The 23,099-nt window shown below is 36.4% G+C and overlaps 2 protein-coding genes across 2 annotated transcripts in view; one reads left to right on the forward strand and one right to left on the reverse strand.

The window, feature by feature from the left end:
* The window catches only part of LOC121950448 (RNA polymerase II elongation factor ELL), a 39,197-nt gene extending 34,547 nt beyond the window's left edge, over positions 1-4,650 (forward strand). Inside the window, exon 12 of the mRNA XM_042496446.2 lies at positions 1,159-4,650. Within this exon, the coding sequence (XP_042352380.1) occupies positions 1,159-1,269 (111 nt within the window). The 3' untranslated portion in view covers positions 1,270-4,650. The remainder of the gene's footprint in view (positions 1-1,158) is intronic.
* pex11a (peroxisomal biogenesis factor 11 alpha) lies at positions 4,400-17,481 on the reverse strand. The gene is made up of 3 exons (XM_042495431.2): positions 17,128-17,481; positions 16,841-16,956; positions 4,400-7,568 (listed from the first exon to the last, which is right to left on the reverse strand). Exons 1-3 carry the CDS (start codon positions 17,181-17,183, stop codon positions 7,000-7,002), a joined length of 741 nt encoding a protein of 246 aa, XP_042351365.2. The 5' UTR covers positions 17,184-17,481; the 3' UTR covers positions 4,400-6,999.
* Between the last annotated feature and the right edge of the window lie 5,618 nt (positions 17,482-23,099).

Consider the following 23,099-nt stretch of genomic DNA (forward strand, 5'->3'; position numbering starts at 1 on the left):
TTACTATTTTTTTAAAGTAAAAATAAATAAAATAAGATAAAATAAAATAAAGTAAAATAAAGCTTGTCAATTCACTTAGAGATTAGGATTCTTTTCTTTTTAGATTTATTGGCATGAGTATTTTGGAACAACAATTTACACAGTTCTGTAGATGCTCAGAAAATTCTGCCTCAGTTAAGGTTTTTATACAGATTGCTGTCTGGGGAAACATCTTGTGTGATTGCACCTGACAGTTTAACATTGCCTGTAATCATATTATCAGCTATCATGTCATGTCCCGTGGACCCCCTCCCATATTAGTCATACACTGATTTGTATTCTAAAGACATTTGACATCTAACCTCATGTAAACCTGTAAATCCTTTCTTTCTGACATGCAGTAGTGCCACCACGTGGTGGCCAGGGGGAACCACAGCCAACCCGATACATGAAATTAATAATACATTATTTAAGGGGCCACTGTGTGGTGTTTTTAAACTTTAGTCTGCTTGTTCACAGTAGAAGTTTCTTACAGTCAATGTACTCCTTTAGTTTCAAGCTGTTAGATTAATGATGTCAAGAGGTGGCAGATCACCGCACACTCCTTTTATAAAACATTCCCACAATGTCACATGAGAACAAAGGAAGAACATTTTCAAAGCAACATTCAGAACATGTTATTGAGGACTGAGATTGCAGACCATTTTTATGGGATTGAATATAATGTGATATTTTAACCAATAAAATCACATTTTTAACACGTTTTGATATTTAAAATGAATGATGAGTCTAAACTGAAGGAGAACGCTCTAGGAACTAAAAGAAAATATAACAAAAACATTGCATTGTACCTTTTTCAAAACGTTTTTAGAACCAAAATTGCTCGCAGGGATAGTTTTCAACTAGCCATACTAACACAGTAGTTATGTAATTCAGTTATGGCTTTTGGTTTTTGTGCCACCTCTAGATTTTTGGCCCCATCTGGCCATCCCTATGACCACCGCTGACGTGGCTTTAATAGCTGTAATAATAATTTACAATTTCCTAATATAGCATAGCATATAGTAGCCTAGTGACCCAACTAAATGTGTGACAGTTTAAGAACACAAGAATGCTCTTGCATGAGGCCCATCATGTTGGATGTTTCTAAAAACTAACTTGTCTTTTCTCCCCCCCCAGAAGTTTCCCGGGTATCGGGAAGAGAAGAAGCGATGCGAGTACCTCCATCTGAAACTGTCGCATATCAAAGGCCTGATCACAGATTATGACCAAGCACAGGGACTCTCATAGTGACCAGCCTCTGCCCTTAGCAGGGTGTCAACATGACTGGACCAAAAGACTCCTAATGGACCCAAAGACTGGCCAGCTGAGTCCCGGAGTTGCTGAGACACTTATTCACTTTACTCCTCCGAGTGTTAATGGCATTGAGGAGCATTTTTTTTAAAAAAAAGTGGGCTGAGACCACCGACTCGTGATCAAATGTTGCCCTTTAACTTTATGGTTTCCGACTATGATTATTGCTGTAATGGCTGATTCTGTTCTGCTGTAAAATGGTCTGATGACACAGTGAAAGCCAAATCTGTTTTTTTCTGAAACGCAAAGCAGAGGTGATCCTTTCTGCCTAATTGCAATTGTATTCTATCATGTCAGAACTAAAAAATAATGTGTTGATTTGTAAAAAGAAAAGTATTAAATTGATGGTACAATCAATCTTAGGGGGAAACAAACATACTTAAAGTCTTTATATTTGACATACAGAGGAATCTGTTTATTTGCTGTTAGCTGATAGAAAGTAAACACATTTGGTATTCATTAGTTGCAGTAATATGGTCATTAATGACATTAATAAGGTCGAGCTATTAACAATTTCATATTGTGGTCTTCAGACTACATGCAAACAAAATTTTTATCATCTGTACAAAGCCTGTATTTCTGCAGGACTAAAACCCTACAAAGGTGTGTCTTGTATCACTAAAATGATCATAAAATGAAGTTTAAAGCATCATATGCAAAGTTCTTCTGGCTTTGATCATAAGGAACAATACCATGTAGCTTATGCCACAAAACCACTCCTCCCAGTACCTGAATGCTGGTTTCAAGGTAGTGCTCGTGCACAATTAGTGTCAACCTTACCCACATGTAGCCTACCACCAACTGCCTTTTCACTATCAACTCTAGGTTTGTTTACTGGTACACAGTTAATATGCTTTATTTATGCTGTAGAAAAATAATTACCAGCTGCCCCATGAAACTTTTCCTTTTACATGCAGTTTTAAAAGCTTACAGGGTATTTTATCTCGGTTATCACACTTGTCCACACATTTTTTGATTTACTGTGATTTTGTTTTGGTTTGAAGTCTTGAGATAGATTTGCAAAAGCGATGCCTTGACCTAATTGGACCATGTCATTTTTAGTCCCATGAGCAAAAACGTGCAGAGGATGGCACTATGGGTCGGTCACTGGGGTCATACCACTTCAGTTCAGTTGGTAAAGAGCAGGTGGACCTCTAAAGGCTGCTGGCAAGGATTTCAGACTCACTTTAGACTTTCTGGAATTATCTGTCACAAGGCAGGTACATTTGAATAACCACAAACTGTAATTTATTTTACTTTATAATTAGCTGTAGTCTGAAGTAGGAAATAGTGATCAGATTTCAGTGTTCTCTGGATGTTTTCATCAGCGTATCTCACAGCCGTTGTCTTAACAATGACTTAAAATGGAAAAATTAAGCTAATATTTGCCTTAACATGTATGTCGGACATCTCCAAGATTATGCCATCCCTGTTCAGAAATGGTCTTGGGTTTACATGCACAGTTCAAAACCTTCACAGACTTTTCTGTAATTGTCTATTAGTTTGAAGGAAGTTCAGTTACTGGATAGTTGTTACTGGATCGTCATATCTGTGTTGTTATTTTTTCCCCATGTAGCAACGTCTTACGCTTATTCCGTTTCAGCTTCATTTGTCGTCTCGTAATCTGTCGGATAATCATGAACTGTTAAGGAATTCAATTTACTGTCCTATCTTATCGAGCACCACTGTCAGAAGAAAGAATTGTTGCAGAAATCTATACAACATAATGTACTTTGCTTCTCTTGATTTCTCATTGAAAATGCTCAGTGGGCAAATTGTCACATATTTAGCAGTGTTTTTTTTTTTTTTAATTTTATTTTTACATAAGTTAAATGAATGTTTTTCCAAGATTTGGTAGGTAACTTCTGGTATGTTTGAAGGATTTGAGACTAGCAGCAGTTGCTCTGTCTTGGCACATACGAGTTTCCAAGAAAGGAATATTGACTAGCAATGACTATTGGAAAAATGAGAATTGTAAGCCCAGATTTTGAACATGAAATATCATCAAAGTTTAAAATGTTGGATTGCTAAAGCTCCGGTACACCTACAGATATGTCTTCTTTATTTTTGGCTTTTTTGGACCTCACACTCTTATGATTTTTCTGTCAATATGCATTTTGATGAGCTTAGCAAATGTGCCACATAGCTCCATGCAACTTCAGAAAATTGGCCAAAATGACAACTGTGTATTGGTATGGTACTGGATCTGGAAATCAGTGAGTTGTTTTAAAAGACAAAAGTGCAATGCCTGCTCAGATATACAACATAATTTATTTGTGTTTCATGGAATTTCTCATTCAAAGACTAAAAGGTACTGAAAAGGGTTTTGAGTGAATGAAGTCAGGATGGGATCCTCAACATTTAGACACCATTCAGTCCATGATACCTTAAAAGTAATAATTTACAGAAGTAATACAAGTTAAGGGCTTCCCATGTACCACTAATGTACTATTGATTCATTGTGCAAGACATATGTGATCAAACACATGGCATTGTGGGCAAAATATCAGTCGAATCAGTATGAATGAAGATAATCAAACTGTTCATGCCAACATGTTTTTAGGACACCGGACCCTTGGTGAAAGGGGCCTCTCAAGTGCTAACTGTGATGTTTTTTTACTGTTGCAGGAGCGAACTACTGATGGTGCCTTTCTCATTGAAAAAGCAGAGCCAGTCTGCGTGTAACGATCATTGGTATTCTTAAAAAATTGTTTTAAAAAAAGTTGAACCAGCAGTATTTACACATCTGTAGTTTCACACTGTTGCCACTGTTCAGAGTGCTTTGATCATAATTTTTGGGAAAAAGCTGATATCAGATGCCTTGTAAAATGTATTAAGTGGCGCTGACATTTTTCCAGATGTAAAAATTCTGCATTTTAAAAATGCAAGGTTTTACAGGACACCAATTAAATTGCATCTAATGTAGCTGTCTGCATACAAATGGCCTGGATTTTGTTTTCAAATTTAATACTGCTGCGTTTAATTACTGAACAGTACTGGAAAAGCAAGGCCATGATAGCAATGTGAAATCAAACATTTTGCCTATTATGAATCACTGCAATTGATCTACGTAGGAGAACAAATTTCTTTTATTTATTGCTTTGTATGTGTTTGTCCTTTTTTGGGATTCGTCCTTGCATAGTTTGTTCATTCTTTTCACAGCAAAACTCATAGTACGGTGAAAGGGAAATGGAATATATTTTTGCAATTTTTGATGGTGGATGCTTTATCATAATGTCATCCTCTTGAAAAAAGCTTTCAGAAAAAAAGTGTATTGTTGTTTCAGTATAAATGAAAAATAAAGCTCTTTTCAATTCAGGAAGGCGTCATTTTTCCCCAAGAGGGCAGTGTTACCACATCTCTAAACTAAACTGCAGCTGTTTTCTACTGATCACCACTCACACAGACAATTCAATACATGTAGTTTTTAAAAAAGCAATTAAAGAGTTTCATCTTTATTTTAGTGTTTTATAAAACTTCCATTCAACTGTGAAAACATTAAGTTATTTGAACTAAATGACACTAGTACATGTGAGCATAAATGTCACATGCACTTGCAGCTTTTTACTTCTTTCATATTTTTGCATAAGTTGGAAGTTGTAAATTTATCTTAGCACACTTGTCTGTATCACAAAGATAAAAAAAACAGTTATACACAAGCATACGATTCCTAGACAATATATTAAGATTTTAATCTTTTTGTAATCACATTATTGTGGGTCTATTTGCCCATGTTATGCATAGTTGTTTTGCTCTAATTCTTTTTTTTACACTTTCTTTAAAAGAACATATCATATAATCTGACAGTCAAAGTCCCGAAAAGCAGAATTAAAAATAAATAGATGGCATAGGCTTTTTTTCACAGAAGATATTTTGACTTGTCACAGGAGGAAAAGCACAGAAATTTTCAGGATCCTCATACTGAGCATGCTGGCACATCACAGTCACTCTCACTGGGACACTTTAAAAGAACAGAACCATCCTGTTAAAAGTAACATCTTCCAACTATGACAAGTCAAAATGCCCGCTGTGGAAAAGGCCTACCCCCTGAAATCTCCCAGCTGCTTTTTCCCCTCTGGAAGCACCTTATTCATCACTAGAGTCATAGAAGTTAAACTTTAAGCATTACAAAACAGAGAAACAGAGAGCAAAGAAAGACAGTGGATTAAAGGAATACTTCAATCACAAAGTGACCATTTGTAAATCAATTAGTCTTACTGTGTTACCTTGGATTTGTGAGGAAAACTTTTTTTCTATCATGACTTCAAGGAAAACAGTGTACAATTCATTGGGGACCAGGTTTAACAACAGGCAAAACTATATCTAGACATCAGGTTAAAAACTGAAGTCTCAATTATCCAGTGGTATGCTCAGTACTTCCCAAATATGCATTTTGTTAGAATTGGAGTCTGACTTTTAAGAGAGCATAGAGGTTTCTAGGGCTGACCTGCATTGATCAACAGTGAATAATCAGAGCTTCAGCTGGGGGGGCAACATGTGCCTGCAGCCAACCCACAACAGTTTCAGCATCAGGAGAGACAGACACCTTCAGTGCCAGGTGAGGGAGAGCGCAGAATCCCAACCCCAACAGTTTTAGCGTCAGTTAAAAGTTAAATGATTTGGTAAAAGTTAAAAAACTAAAACAGTTACTGAGTACAATAATCTGTATCCAGTGTTCTAAACTAGTTAAATTTTGTTGTGTGACTGAGATGATATGTGTCCCCACTATGACAGATGTTAAAATTCACCTGCTCTGTGCTGCAGGACAGGGCTCCACTCAGGGAGAGCTCTAGGGGCTCATGTGTTTGCATTCCGGTGCTGCTAACACCGACACTGGAATGGCCCTTCTCAGTCAATAAACCTTCTAATAACCATTGGGTAAAATGATCATTCCTGTCAGTGTGAGTGACAGGCGCAGCAGCAGGATCATGATAAACAGAGAAAGAAGAGGCGCTGAGCGGGCCAACTCAAACTTCCGAGATGTTGGGTTTAATTAACTTTTTATGCACTTTTTGTGACATTACCAAGCATGTGCCAATTTTTACTATCATGGACAAAGGATTATAGACTTTCAAACTACTAAAAATAACCTGATAAAGCCCTGTCAAACAGAAGCAGAGCAATGCAATGTAATGACATTCATCCTCTGCCAAAAAACCCTAAACAAACAACAAACTAAACAAAAACTCATTTTTTGACTGCTGATCAGACTAATTGATATACAATTGGTCATTTCTGTGTGTACAGTCTTCCTTTGAAGTGGCAGTAAGATCTTACTTTTGGTAAGCAAAAGCAAGTGCAAAAAAGTAAGGAGCCCTTATTTTTACAGTAGTACTAAAACAGTCAGCTGGTGTTGTATGTAACGTTGGAGAAGACGGTTATGCACACAGGTTTAGCCTTGGCTCTTTTAAATTACAAAAAAATAAAAAATAAACAAGGATACTAATTAAACTTGATTTGCTCCCTTTTAACCCAGTGTTTTAAACTTTAACTGGTCCCAGTTCATGTTATTTTGTGTCTCAAAAGTATATTTATATGTTATTAGTTCAATCAAACGGTTAATCAAATATATGTTACAAAACAGTCAAATCAAGTAAGTCATGGCTTCAGTTATTGCTGACCTGAGTTTGGTGCCCATGGTTAGTCGCCTAATTTCCACACTTATCATCATGGTTTGAGTTTTAACCTGGGCTGTGCAAGGGTTAAAATTCCAATAACTGAGGACATCAAACCACAAAATCCCACCACTCCTGCATTTGACTGGTATATACCCAACCTATCTAGGGGAATGAAAAGATCACATATATTTTTGAGTGTGTCCAAGGCAACAGCAGGATGTGATTTTAGGCTCTCCCACAGCAGAAAGAGAAAGGCATCCAGCTGGGGAACCACAGCTTCGGCCACCTCAGGACTCTCATTGAGATGCTTCTGCATTTTCTGCCTAAAGTGTGTATCTCTTGCTCTCTCTGCCATTAACTGGAGGACCACATAAACGTCTCTGGTCAGACTCATAACTAGCGAGAAGAAGTAGCAGCGAGAGGAGTTTAGGCTCCAGCGGTCCTTGTTGATATCATGGATAAGGCCGACACTTCTGGCCCAAAGTACATTGTCACAGACAAAGTAGAGGGCACGGCTCACGTTGACCGCAGTGAGACACAGGCACAGCACGCGGTCAGAGAGTTGCATGGTTCGCTTAGCAGTCTCAATGGAATTTATTGTGTTCCCCAGCCTGAACACTGACAAAGGAAGAAGAAAAAAAGGATATTAGAGCAGTAATCAATTTAATATGAAATGTCAGCTCAACATTTTATAGAAGCAGCTTTTATAGAGAGCAGAACACAATTTAGTTACATTCAGTACAAACTACACTGTCTTTCATCTTATACATTGCTCAAAACAATTAAATATCACAGTAGAACAGAAAGTCTATATAAAATCTGGGATATCTATCTGCCCAGTCTGGGAGTGTAATCTATTGTGAAACAATTTTAGTTGCTATGGTGCAAATATAACCAACAACAGGTGGACAGGAGAGGCAACAGCAAGACAATCCCCCAAAAAAGGGAATGATTTTGTAGTTAGTGGCAACCCAGCTAGCAAGTTTTGGTTCGAAAAACACTGAGAATGGTACTGTGCAAGCAATGCAATGTTTTAGTAACATTTTCAGTTTTCTTTAAGTTCTCCAAACATTCTTCTTAAAGTTAAGAGTAGCATTCTCTAAAAACACCAAAAAATGTTCAAAATGTTTTTTTTTGTTGTTGTTTTTTTTAAAATTATTACAACATATCACATTACATTACATTTTGACTTTAAAAATGTTCTGTAACCTCAGGCCTCAATAATATCTTCTGAATGTTGCTTTGAAAATGTTCTTTCTTTGTTCTCATGTAACATTGTGGGATCCTCACAATGTAGCAGTTGAAACATTACATCTTGCATTTTTAACCTTATAGGGACATTATTTGAAATGATAAGCATCCTTAAAATGTTCTTTGAACACTGGATTAAAATGTTTTCTTAAAAACATTTTTGCAACTTGTAGGTAATGTTAGCCAGTGCTGTGTGAACATTCCTTGCTAGTTGGGTACAAACCATTTCTCTCTCCTTAACCTTTTTTTTCTATAGTTTAGCATTTTGCTAGGGCCCTTGTCACTACTGGCAGCATGAGGTGGTACCTGCATTTCGGTTGCACAGGTAGTTCAGCTCCTCCGGGATGCCAAATCTATACATGCTGTTACAAGAAGGTTTGCTGTGTCTCCCTGCACAATGTGAAGAGTGTGGAGGAGGTACCAAGAGACCGGCTGTTACTCGAGGAGAGCTGGACATGAGGCTGGGCGTTATGGCTTAAATATAAAATTGCGTTATTTTAAAGCAATATCACGATACGCTATATATTGCAATATTTTTAAATGTCCTTTAAACTAATGATAACTACTAAAATCAAAAAATACTGAATGAACTGCAATTACAACTAGAAAATGCATTTCCTGCGGAACATGCGTGTGGATACTAATAGCGGAACTCAGTTTGAGAGCATGTTTGAAAATGCATAAATTTATTGCTAAAAATGCAGAGATGTATTACAAATTGACGGAAATATCTCAAAAAACTGGCAGAAATAAAGCTAACTGCTTTAAAGTAAAGAAGCCACAAGTTGAACTGCAAGAGTGTCATAGGAAGAAGTTTATGTCAGCTGAAAAGATTAAAATAATCAGTGTTTAATAGTTTAGGCATAATGTGGAAAATAAAATGAGAGAAATAAATGTCCTTGAAGAGCATAATATTTTGACACTAAAATGGTTACTGTAGCTTAAAGTATGCAGAGGTAGCAGTTGACCAGAAAGTACAGGAGAAATAGTACTATTAGTATTAGTAGCATGAGCGTTAGCCGTAGTAGTAGTAGTTGTAGTTCTGGAAGTAACCATAGATAAAACCAATAATTATTAACTGGGCTCTTTCATTGGCTCGAAGAGCCAATTAAGGGCCCCTTCCACCTGAGGGATCACAAGGGCCAATGATTGCAATATAAGGGGTCATTTAACCATTAATGACTAGTGGACAAGTAGACCAGGCATCACTAACTGGCATCTTTGCTTTGAAAAAGTCACGCACACACCAGGATGGCACTCTGTGTGTGTGTGTGTGTGTGTGTGTGTGTGTGTGTGTGTGTGTGTGTGTGTGTGTGTGTGCCTGTTGCCATGGTAATTAATGGCCCAGGTGCACTCTTCCTCTCCCTTTTCCTCTCAGGTCAGCTCAAAGGAGGCAGTTGAATTTGATGGAAATGTCCCTGTCAAACTCCTCCATTTCACAGCCATACCTTTCACCAAATAGTCGAAATATTACAACGGGAAGAAAAGGAGGTCGTACCAAATGCAGATAAACCAAATTTGCCTGAAAAAATATCTGCTACATATCCCAAATCCTTGTGTAAGAAAAAGCTTGCAGCAGCAAATTTCCAGAAATTTCTCATCTCAGTTTGTATTGGAGTAAATGGGGAATTTTTGGGGTCTCCCTTCCTTTGGAGGTGCACTGAGCCAGCTGTGTTGGGTTGTCAGCTTTCAAACTATCCTTTTCCGACCTCCTAAGTTTTCCTTAGGAGGAAGAGGATATACATATTGTGTATGAAGACCTCAAACTGTTGGCAGCAGAAGACTTTGAGAAATCTTTGTGAAAGAGCAGAGACAGAGATATCTCAGAGTGCAGGAGCTCGTTATGATGTCACGTGCTCTGACCTCCAACATTCCGTCTCCATTTGACTCCATTATAAACGCAGAAATCGTCTGAAAAGAGCATAAAACTTAAATCGCCAAAACTCAAAAACAGTAAAAAATACAAAAGAGCTGGACATACCAGGAGAGTTGAAGGCCTTGTGATCAGTTAAACAGTTAAATGGAGTCTCGAGCTGAAAGTATGCGGAAACAGTAAACTTTGAAAGTGGAGTGGGTTAAAGAGAATTTGAAAAATTTTAATGGGAACATTTTTTTTTTAAAAAAAGCTTAATATTTTAAAAAGTATAAACAGTAGAAATGAGAAAAGTCATAGCAATAATGTCCTGAATGAGCTGAGCATTCTAATAGTTGAATGGTTTAAATAGCACAAAGTATCCAGAACTAGTTAGCCGATGACACGAGCGTCAAGTGTAAAAAAAAATGGCAAGCCACCGTTTCTCTAGGTGTGCTGCAGCTGACACGCAGCTCAGATGCACCTGACAAGCGCTCCACAGGCGAGAAGTGTGCACGCTCTTACTTGATAACATGAGCGCCGAAACCAAAAACATGGTCGCCGCTGCTCATGCTCTCATGATGTGCACTGTGTGAAATGGTGTGATGCGTCAATGCACATTACATGAATCAACATATTCTCGTAATCGATTACGCCAATTATGTCGACGCGTCGCCCCAGCCCTAGCGTCGACACAATGCATGGCACCAAAACAAACAAAGCACAGGACACTGACACTGACCAGCCTGCTCAAAACAAGGAGTAGCTCGCAACTGAAAGAGGGGCTCCTTCTGCCGTTTGGACGTGGTTTAGGTATGACAAGTCAAACACAGAACTAGGGGTGGGTGAATAAACGAATACACTCAATGCAATGTGGCTTGTTCCCTGGGCGATGTATAAAATGACTATCGCCAGCATATAAATTGTCTTGTCTCTCAAACAGCTCTCTGCCTTTCACAGAGACACACCAGAAAGCAGGGCTTTCGCAGAGCTCCAGACCCTGACTATTAAGTCACATTTTGTGACCAGTGCACCAGTGCAACTTAAAAATCTTTGCAATCTATAAACTGGAGAACTGTTAGTTTGTTTCCAGCTCGCAGTGCATGAATCCTCATACCGCAGTTACAATTTAACTTTCTGCTATCGCTAAAATCCAGCTGTTGACCAGAAGCTTCAACTCCGCAGCAAAAACATCAACACTTCTGGCCTGAGAGAAGCCAGGTCCTTCATAATAAAAGCATCATGAGTTCTGCTTTTGTTTCATTTAATTATAACAATACTTTATTTAACTTTACTATAATAGTAACATTAGAACAGTATTTTATTAAACTTTGATGTAACAGTAGTTTTTTTTAACTTTATAGTTAACTTTATTTAACATTAGAACAGTATTTTATTAAACTTTGATATAACAGTAGTTTATCAACTATTTTACGGCAGTAGCTACTTTATTTGTAACTGTAGTTCATTTGATAATTTTGTATTTCAGTAGTTTACAGTAGTTTAGAAATGTCAAAATATCAAGAGTCACACTATAGCCTAAAAATGTTGTGATACTATTTTAAAACCATATTGCCCAGCCCTAGATAGACTGAGACATTCCAGATTTTATAGACTTTGTTATACTGTGATGTTTAAGTGTTCCCCTAATTGTTTTGAGCAGTGTATATTTGTCCCTCAAAGAGAAAGATGTCAATGTCTCCACTTACTGTGTCTTTACATACTGTGATGGCAACTACTCAAGCTGAGGCTCCTCCTTGCATTTGGTGCTTTCTGAGGCCTTCATGGCATCATTTACAAGCCACTCTCCCAAGAAAATTCACCTCTCACAGGCTCTATTTTTTAAATTGTGACACCTGTCTCCTTCACCAACTATTGCTGACAGACAGACCTGACGTAGAGGCCAAAGAGCCTTGTGGCTGCAGCTCTGAAGCACAGCAGAGATAATTAAAGGGTGCATGAACACAGACTGCCCTGGTTCTCTATGGTCCTGAAAGGGATGAGGTCTTTCTTTCCTGTCTCTGCTCTAAGGCATCACCCTGTCCTTTGTTTCCATGTGGAGCTAAGTCTCTGAAAGATTTGAAATCATGATATAGTGACAGAGTGCTGTAGAAGAGGTGTGATGTACGGTGACACTAGGCAGGTTTCCATTACAGATCTACGTAAAACTTAAGTGATATTTTCGAAATGTTAATAAAACACAAGATGTATCAATTCCATTGCGTGATGTTATGTGACTTCTCTAGATTAACATTCCAAGAAGCATGGTGATGGATGTTCAAAATATGAGCAGCTTATAGGCGTGTTATGCGAGCAATAATTTGAAAGGCAAGCCCCTTACACGTGGGAGCAGCCATGTATGAGGGATATCTGGGAGGTGATAGTCTACGATTTCACAGAGGAATCGTGGATTAAAAACTTCCAGATGATCTGCTCAAGTTTTGAAGAGTTATGTGATGCAGTAACACCTCTTAGCTCCTGCTGCATTGTGAGGGAGCGAGTTCCTACTGACAAGCACACAGCCATAGCATCATGTGACCTAGAAAAGCCAAAAAGTGTTTCCATTGCAGTTTTGCAAAATATGGCTTTTGCGATTCACCTGAAATACCAACTCATGCGAGTGTAAAAAGTTTTTTGCCATAAATGGACAGTTTTTTTAATTGAAATGTTTCTCTTAGGCATATTTTGTATTTGCTATTTCAATTTGCACAATTTGAAGGGTTAATAGAAACCTGCCTACTGAAATACTGAGAAAAATGGGAAAAGTGGACTTCTTACAGAGCCCACCAAAAAGATACAACGAGAACCTCTGTATAGAGAAGAAGTTGTATCAAAATGCTTTATATCTGACTGACATAAAAGTCTGTTTGTTCTGTAATAACTAAATGAAAAGCAATAAAAATGTTGCCAGAGTGTCAAAGTTCAAAAAGTTTCAGTCCGGGCTGTAAAGTAAACTTATGAGCTGTCAAGGCCACTCAGGGGTCATCAGTTTTACAGTTCCATATGACAGCTCGCTGTGCAGTCACCCACACACCATTTATATCAGCTCCCACTGGAGAACACGCTACAGACTTCAACACAGCCACAAACAACCATTAGTCTGGTCAAGCAAGAGCTCTCAACTTGTGAAACGTTCACTGTGATTTGCACTGCACTAATACAGAGCATGAGCAAATGGGACCCTGACAATTTTTTGGAACATCCTGAAATGTGTGCTAGGTTATAAACTGATCATGAGCTGGAAAGAGAATATAAGCATAACTGCAGCTACAAACTAAACATGAAATGTGTACAATTTAAACACATTTTCAGATTGAGCATCTTGTCAACTTCATGTGGAAAAAATGTTGTATACAGTAGTGTTTTCAGAGACAGTATGTTGGCAGTTGCCGTTTTAAAAAACATATGTTAAGATTGATGCATTGAAAGAGAAGCGAGTAAAATACTGTTGATGCTGATTTAATGGTGGCATCATGCTTGCAGGTTTCCAGGTAATGCAGACGAGGGCAACCCCCTCTTAACCCTTTTAAAACCTGAGCAAACTAGCTTAATTTTTTTTTTAAAAAGAGGCAATAAGCAACTTAAGAGGAAATTACCCCAAAAATTAAGAAATCATTAAAAAGTTACAAAATACTTACCTGGAAATTGGAAAGAAAAAAAGGATATAATATGAAAAAACTAAAAATTACCTCAACAGTAAAAAACAAAAACAAACAAAAGTTAACTTAAAATTATAATTTTGTAACATAATTTAAAATTTGGAATCATGATGATTATAAATATAGTTTTCTGAACATTTTCCCCTGGCTTTAAAAAAAATCTAAATCTACAAAATCTGAGATTTGCAGGACATTTCTTGCCAAGTTGCTCATTGCATTTTTCCCCATGTTTTCCCCATGTTCCCCAACCAATAAAAGAAAATTTCAAAATTTTAAATACTTATAAAAAAAGGCATCCGAATGCAACACAAGGAAACTGATGTTTATCCAGGTTTAAAAGGAATATATACAGACCATCCTCAGTAGCATTTAGTAAAATGAAAAAGCAATAAACAAAATAAAATATTTATCTATAGGGAAAACAAGGGCAGAGGTGCTTTTTCACAGAGAAAATGCAATAAATGTATAATTTATTAATGAACTGAATTTAATAAGTGTGTCTACTTTGTAAGCTCCCATCTGCTAATTCAACTTTACACGAGAAAGGATGTTTGTGCCTCAGCTGACCACTTCTCTGGTATAGTAATAACAGGTTGAAAGGTTATTCAACAAAGTACTTAGGAACAAATGTTTAGAACAAGCTTTTTCTGCTCTTTTCTATTCTATTAATATTTCCTGAAACAATCGTGGTGGTTCCAAAAGTTTTCATCAAAGAGGTTAGTTTATTAAAACATTGACAATAGACAGAATTTGAGTAAGTCACACAACTAAAACTATTTTGTTTCTTTTTGCTGTGACTCAGCTCCTGTGTGGTGGGGAGTCTACAGTATGTGCTGACCTTGAAGAAAGTGAGATATAACTGTTTATAGAGAAAATCAGCAGCAAGGCAGGTTTTCTGAGGAGTAAGAAAAAAGGACTGAGGCTGCCATGGAGTGAAAAAAAACAGCTGATGTCATTATCATGCAGCAGACCACAGTGCTATTATAAATTCAATGACAGATTGACAGAATAATGAAGAGAGAAGCTTTAATTTGCTCAATTTGTGCTTGGAGTTCTATAAAACTGATGCTGAATATGTAGGAAGATAACTAAACCGACTTCACTGAAATTCACAATCATGGCGTAGAATTATATTTAGAAAAGGAGAAAGCAAGAAAAACTAGTAGTTCAGAGAGTTATAATTGCATGTTGTGGTGTGAATGGTTAAAAGCATAATTGGCATTTATTAGAGAAAAATGATCGGCCAAGTCCATCCTCTAAAGTGTGAGAACTGTAAGTTTCATCAGTGGACTGTCAGTAATGGACTTTGCGATGTCATCCGGTTTTATAAAATTGCAAATCATCTTTTGACTGCTGATTAAACAAAACAAGCTCTTTGAAGAAGCCACGCTGGGCTCAGGGAAATTTTAAAGGGCTTTTTTTAATACATTATAAAATGATTCATCACAATAACAAATGAAGGGACCAATCCATACAAAAGTGATAATGATTTGCACCCCTAGGGTGAACAGTTATAACAATGTTATTTTAGTTTCACCTTGTTGGCAAGCTGAAACTTAAATTTAGCATCTTTTTCAGGAACAAATCCTGTTTCTTGCTCCAGGCAAGGAAACACTTGATTTTGGCAACTTTGTTGCCTTTATTGGACTTTGGTGATCTACTCCTTGTGAGTGCACCTGACCAGTGCCTAAAGGTGGACACTGTGTACCATTGTGCTTTATGTTTTAATGCTGGCTGTGGAAATCATGTACGCCACTGCACACTGTATGCTACTCTAAATGGCCTTCTCTGTCCATCCGTAGACTCTCACATTGGTTGCTTTTTGCTTTCTTAATCTCTCATTAAGCCGAGTCCTTCTTATGTATTAAATGTATGTACATGTGTAAAAACCAACAGCAATATGACAGTATTCCACAAATAATAATCACCAAGGTTTGAACAGAACTTGGCAAAAAGTAAATATGCTGCCACTTCGTCTTTGTCTAATTTACAGACAGACCTGACACTGCCTGAGCTGATAACTTTCAGGGCATTTGAGGTCATTTTAAAGGATTAAGAAAAAAGCAGTCTTGGTCAATGTGATTGCTATCCAGATAATCACTGAAATTGTTTTAGACAACTGTTTTTTTTAACTGGTTCTTGTGTTTGATTTTGACTGGATTTTATGCTTGCTTATTTGTAATGTGTGACAGTTGTAATATTTGTCTGCTTGTATTAATTGTTTTATCAATTGTCTTATGCTGCTGTCTTGGCCAGGTTGCTTTTTAAAAAAATAAAAAAATAAAAAAAAAAATATATATATATATACACACACACACACACACACACAATACACACAATACACAATACTGTGCAAAAGTCTTAGGCCACCTTTGTTATTTTACCAAGGTAGTAGTCTCTTTATTAAAATACAACCAGAACATATAGAAAACATGTATGCAGTATTAACAATTCAGTTAAGTATTCAGAGTGACCTCCCTTTCCACTCAGTATATCTTGAACTCTCCTGTGTAGGCAGTATTAGATTTACAATACTAATCCACTGGTGTACTTACATGAGGCTGCATTCAAGACCTGTCCAAAGCTCAATACTGATTATACAATACTTTGGGCCACCTTTTGTTTTAGTTGTGCAATTCCACGTTTCACGCTAAGGCTGCAAATCATAAGCACTTTCCTTGATCGATAATTGGTAAAATTAACAATTCATGGATTCATTGTTTGACCTTTATTTAAAAAAAGCGTTCCTTACATCAAATAATTACAAATTTGTTTTTTCACAGCAACATATTGCAAATAATTCGACAGCAATACACAGCCCATGGACTAATCAATTCAATTTCATGATTAAATTCTTCATGACCAATTAATTGATTATTAATTAATTTTCATCATCCCTATTTCATACTAAATATTGACTTCAATCCGAAGAATACATCTTGTTGTGACTTTTGGGGTGTTTTAATGCTTTGAACATTTTCTCTGTATTATTTGTTTATACCTACACGAAAAGAGTTACCCTACTCCTCATTTTGTTCGGCACCTCCTGAACTGAGCAAACCCAAGTCAAACTGCTGTAGCTGCACTGAGTGAGCCTACCTTTACAGTCACAGGTGCAGGCTACTCACGTTTTCTTCCAGCGCTCATGTTGGTTTCCAGACTTTTAAGTTTCGCAACCAGGTCCTTTCTCTCCGAGTTGTTTCGCAGTAAATATCTCGACAGTGCGCAGGCATATTGAGTTGCCCTGGAACAAAGAAAGAAGACGGAGAGAAAGTTGAAAGAAGAGAAGTTTGACTTTAAATTAGGAGCTGTCTGCACGCGCTGCCTTTGTGCCACCTACTAACTTAACTTTCTATCAATAAAATACTTTTTACGCCAGTCTACGACCAGGTCCGAGACACTCGAAAGGACTCACCTGAAGATACGGTCCCTTCCTTGACTTTGGTTTGTGAATGTGACTACCGCGTCCATGGTTTAACCGAAGAAGAACAACTTGTTCTAGTTAGCAAAGCAGGGCTGCACGCGCGGTCAAAGGCGGACCCCAGGAGACATTTACGCCAGTTTATCGCTTCCGTCGGTGATGCCAGTTACTTCTGTTCGAGTTGAACGACGTTAGAAGTGGTGGTTCGTCTAACGTTGCGTATTAAAATTCAGGTTGATAATCTGTTTTTTGAAACTTCTTCCACGTTGACACTAGGCTAATTATCCTGACACAAGACAGCTGAGCAAGGCATGCTTGTTTCACTACGGACAGCTTTGGAAACGGATCAAAAGCCGGACAGGTTTTGTTGACGGACCACCACGTTACTATTGGTTACTATGGTAACTGTACAATTTATCGCAGTTAGTGTTCATTAGTGCACTAGAATAAACAATTAACTCTTAAAGGGCTCTGGTGTTCATCAGAGTCCTTTAAGAATAAAAGAACAAAAGAAGTTTATTCAAGTGCACTAGTGTTCATTAGTGCACTAGAATAGAAAAGGGGCTCTGGTGTTCACTCAAATAAACATAAGTTCACAAACGCGTCGAAGTAAGAGAAAATGTAATTATCCACAATAAGAACATTTAACAAATATATTTTTTGTAAGTATTACTAGATTTTTTTTTATTTTTTTTTTTTTAAAAAAGAATGTAACCAGTACGAAAAAAACAGTCACTGTAAACACGCTATTGATTTTTACAGACGCACTAAGTCCTCTTAATTATATCAGAACAATTTTACAAAGAATTTTGGGTTTCTTGCAAATTAATTTATCTTAAATAAGTGTTACATGTGTTGAAAAAATATGTATGTGCAAGTTGTATTTATTTTTATGTTTGTACATGACAGGGAAATGTACCAAACTATGTTGCATTTCCACATTGTTTTTATGACACATTTTGATTTTGGGCGTTTTCATACAATAGACCTATAAAAAAGATCATGGATGCACTGGACCTAACTCTCAAAAATATTTTTTTGCAACTTAAATTATACATTTAAAAATAACTATGTTATTGAAACTACATAAATACATTTCATTATGTTTTTTAATCTTATAAGATAAAGTTGAAATTTCAACTAACTGTTGGTGACTCACTTAAACAAGTTTCAGAGATGGATTTTTATGATCAGCTATTAGCCAATTTTTTTTAAAAAAGTTTCCTTTTACAGATAAAGATAACTGAAACTGTTGAGATTGTTTGTATTTTCTGTCCCTTAAGGAGCTGTTATGCATTAATCAGAGGATGGGGAGGACCATTTTTTGATATGTAGAAAATCACATTAACATTAAATGTCACTGTTTTAGGATCAGATTTATTTGGGGGTTTTTTTTATGATGGAAGTGTTTGTCCAATATAATGTGTTGGACCATTGAAAATTTGAAAGTGTAATGTGTAGTGATTTTTTTTTTTCACAGTTTCTGGCTATGATAAATAGTATGATTTTGGTGATTTATTTATTTTTTCATTGGCAGTAAAATAAATGCAAAATACAGTCATTTCAAGTTACCCCTCCCCTGATAAAAAAAAAAAAAAAACATAGGTGCCTCCCTAGTGCTTAACAAACAGTCCCTGACTACAAAACAATCAGTCAGTCTAAGCTTAATGCATCACACTGTACCGTTGTCAGCTCAGCTCTAGCTCCATTGCCCCTGTTATTTTTTTCTAAATGTATAGATTAATTGCTGTATGTGACAGGAATAAGTAGCAGGAGAGCAGCATAAAATTTCCATATTTTACGCATAATCTAATATCTGAAAAGAGATTAGTGACAGTTCACATGAATTGAATGAGTGACTCAGGCTGCTTACTGGAGGCCCACAGCTGGCATGTTCAAGGACTTAAGATATGCTTAACTTAATGCATCATTTCAGTTATGTCTCCCTCCTTTGTATATTGTAGTAAGGGTCAAGTGTTACCCATCAATCAAACACAGAATATCTTATCACAGTCATTTCACATTGTTGATCCCAAATTTGTAATTGCCATAAATAAATGATGTTAAATGTATCTTAGAGTGTAACATGCCATTATTTGTCATTGTAAGTTTGTATGCATATATTATACCTCAAACATTCACCTGGCATTATCATGATGTTCTTATAAGTTGACCTCTTTTTCATTCAAAACAAAATTCTTGACTGGATCTTGCCTCCAAATCCTTTAAAAAAAACATGAGTCTGGAAATATATGAGGACATTTGGGGACCTTCTGTACTTATTAACCCTCTGAAACCTAGAGTGACATTGCTTTTCTTGTGGTACTTTCAGATGCCTTCCACAAGTGTTTAAACCTTTGAACTCTGAGCAAATTGTTGCAATTTCTTTCAAAATCATGACCAAACAGGCAATGAGCAATGTAGATATAAATGTTTTACAAATGAGTGGATTTAGAAAAGGTTTTTTTATGATAGGGAAAATATCTGGAGAAAAAAAGAAAAAAAAGGAAAACTATATTTAGAATTATCAAATTTGAAATTATGTGACAAACTTAAACAATTTTTGAAAGCATTATTTCCATGTAATTTCAATGTTTTTTGTTTGTTTTTTTTGTTTTTTGTCTTTTACGTTCATTTTTCACTATTTTTCAGGATTTTGTTTTCTGACTTTTTACAAATGTCTTGCTCATTTTCGGGTCAGTCCTTCTTCCGTTGCCTTCTTCCCATGTTTTTGAAAGAAACTGAGCTAATGTGCTCAGATTTCAAAGGGTTAAAGGGGATTTTTAAGATGGGTGGGGTTATCCACATGGTGGGATTTGACAGCCATCCTCATGAGAAACAGTAACAGCACAAACCTCTGCAGTGTAGTCTCAGAGCATGACAGTGTGCTTGGTAACAGCTAAGCAGTTTTACAGGCTTCATCCCTTCACTCAGCAGATTTCATCGCTCCTTTAGCAAGAGAGATATTTTAGTCGCTGACATTTTGATTGTCAGTGTTTGGCATGTGGTGGGCTGATAATTCACGTTGAAAAGCTGACTAATTGGGCACCACATCCAAAAGGCTCTCTGTCACTGGAGGCTGTCCAGAGTTAAGATGATTTCATGCAACTGAGGAGATAATTCACTTGCACATTTTGCTCAGCGCAGCACAAGACATCCATGTGACTTCCCTGGCTTCAGTGGCACTCCTAGTCTCAGTTTCACAAGTTCATAATACCATGTTTGATAATATTTTCACTATTCAAAACAGCTTTTTTGAGAATAGATTAAAATTTATTTTTCTGCAATCCTGGCTCTAAACCCTTTAAAAAGTTTTCTTGTGCTGCTTTCAGATGCCTTTATTGAAATGTTTGAAGCCTGAACAAAACAGTACGAAAAGTTTAGGGGAAAAAAGCTAGGGGAAAACTGTATTTATAATTATCTTTATGACTATATGTTAATAACTATGTTGCAAAATTATTTTCATGTTTTAAGAACTTTTTCCAGGTCACTTCCTTGTTTTTTCACTCACTGCCCTCTTAGTATGTTTTAGAAAGAAATCATCCAGTTTTCTCAGGTTTCAAAGGGTTAACATGTCCAATAAGAGAACTGTATTGTTTCTCCAGCCTGTCTCAAACACTTTTACATGCAGTAAATGTATGCAAGTGAACAGAAAGCCACTTAGTGTGCCAAAACCTTTCTTCCCACAATCTGCAGCACCAAAGGTGGAGTACTGTTTATCCTCCTCTGATCTGCAGTGAATTTAAGGTTTAATGTGAGAAAAATATCCATAACTATAGAAAACAGCTTTACCAAAAAAAAGAGAAAAAAAAAGAATTAAATGTCATCCTGTAGCAATTAAAAAAATGACACTCCTAGATTTTTATCACTTAAAAGGTGAATTACCCCAATCTCCATAAATGCCAAGGCTGCAACTGACAATGTGCAAGTAAACACAGTGGAAGGTGAAATGGTCATTTTGGGAGTGTGTGTAACTATAACAGCCATCCTTATTAACCCTTTGAAACCTGGAGGACCATCATTTTTCTTGCGCGTTCAGACACCTTCCACAACTCTTCAAACCTTCGAATCCTGCGCATTGGTTTGATTTTTTCTTTGACATCATGGGAAAAAAATGGCAATGAGCAACTTGGCAAAAAAAAGTACCACAAATTAAAAAAGAAATCCCACTAATTTTTAGGTAATTTCTTTATAACTCCCTTACTAATTTCTTGCAATTTTTTAGGTCCTTTCTTCATTGCCTTTTTTTATTTTTTTGAAAGAAATGAAGCCAGTTTACTTAGATTTGGATCCTGGATCAACATCACTTATCATCTGCTAGGTTCAGACACCTTCACAAGTATTTAAATGTTCAGACCCAGAGTTATTCGGACTGCTTTCTTTAAAAAACATGGGGAAAAAGGCAATGAGCAACTCGGCAAGAACTACTCTGAAAACTGCAGTTTAGTTTAGTAGATTTAAAGTTAGTAGATTTAAAAAAAAAAAGAAATAAAAGCTAGAAAAGATAAAATAAAATTATTTCAAAAATATTTTACAAAATAATATTAATAATTATTATTATTTAAAGATCTTTTCAGATCATTTCCTTGTTTTTTCTTATCTTATTTCTTTTTTAATTATTATTTTAATTATTTATTTTTTAAAACAAATTTTCCTTTGGGGGTAATTTCTTCTTAAGTTTCTTATTGCCTTTTCCCCATGTTTTTGAAAGAATTCAGGGTTCAAAGGGTTAAATCAAATGCTGTCATCATCAGTTGTGCAACACTTGAGTGATAATGATGAATGGATTTATAAATCAAAATTACGTACGCATCAGAACAAATTGAATATTATCTGATTACTGAAACAAAGATGTTATCTTAAAAACTCCCATGTTTTTTTTCCATACTGCTGCATGTTATTTGAGCCATTGCCATGTATCGAGAAATGGGCAGATGTGTGAAAGGCTCTGTGAATTTCTTTTTGTTCATGTGTGTTGCTTGAGAAATATCGTGGGCTGAAAAATCATTGTCTCTGCTGCCAGCTATGTGTACACAACCAGTGTGGCAACTGCTGGAAAAATTGACATATTTATCCTATTATTATGGATGTGTCTGTTTTCAAATCCAAGGGAGTCCTTTGCAGATAAGGTCACTCTATATTACAACATAACTGGACTCATTTCCATGAATATAAAGCCATTGTAGTGTTGATGTGGGCTAATACAAGTGACATTGAAATAATGTCTTATTCCAGGCCCCTTTGGATTTTATACTGTATATCTTCAATTATAATTTTTAATTTTACAGACAAATGTATAATTTATTTGAAGCAAACTTCAGAGTGTGGCTTTGAATTATATTTCAAGGCTGCTGTTTCCACAGTCAAAAAGACTGAATACAGAATAGAAAGGGCAGCTCACTGTTCCGGTTAAATATTTAAAGTCATGCACTGTTTAGTCGGTGAAAGTGTTTTTCAGGGTTGAAAAGTTTAGCGTAAGATGAGATGACTTTCAGAGTGTTTATATGGGCTTCCAGGACTTTCACTGAGGTGGAAAGTTAATTTTGCAACAGGTTCTCCAGAGGCAGATATTAAAAGTTGAGATATGATGAAAAACAAATGAGCAAGAAGTGTGCTGTCATAACAAATACGAGGTCAGGGGGAAAAATCCTGGATGCCCCGGGAGAAAAAAACAAATCAGCCAGGAAATGTTTACATTTACAAATGATGATCACAACTGTAAACTGGCCAATTATTTTTAAAACAAAAAACCCCAAAACATTTTAAGGTTGATAAAAAGCTTTTTTTGTTATCTCTGGTATAACCATTCCACACTCAACAGAGAAATTAACAAATGCCACAGACTGCACAACATCAGTTCTCTGTCAGAAAAGGCTGTCTGACAGCAAGTTAATGGGATGTTAATATTCAAAATAAAGGATGCTACTAAACTGATGTCGATTTTTTCAGGTTGTGTTTTTTTTAGA

The sequence above is a fragment of the Plectropomus leopardus genome, chromosome 7, assembly GCF_026936395.1.
Source record: "Plectropomus leopardus strain MGB_pleo_1.0 chromosome 7, ASM2693639v1, whole genome shotgun sequence".
NCBI classification, from domain to species: Eukaryota; Metazoa; Chordata; class Actinopteri; order Perciformes; family Serranidae; genus Plectropomus; species Plectropomus leopardus.

Bases quoted from the DNA above. Each gene is read 5' to 3' on its own strand.
- pex11a (XM_042495431.2), bottom strand. From the start codon at position 17,183: ATGGACGCGGTAGTCACATTCACAAACCAAAGTCAAGGAAGGGACCGT. The intron at 16,957-17,127 runs GTGAGTCCTTTC...TCTTTGTTCCAG, and splicing joins GGAAGGGACCGTATCTTCAG to GGCAACTCAATATGCCTGCG. The intron at 7,569-16,840 runs GTGAGTAGCCTG...TTCCTTTGTCAG, and splicing joins CATGAGCGCTGGAAGAAAAC to TGTTCAGGCTGGGGAACACA.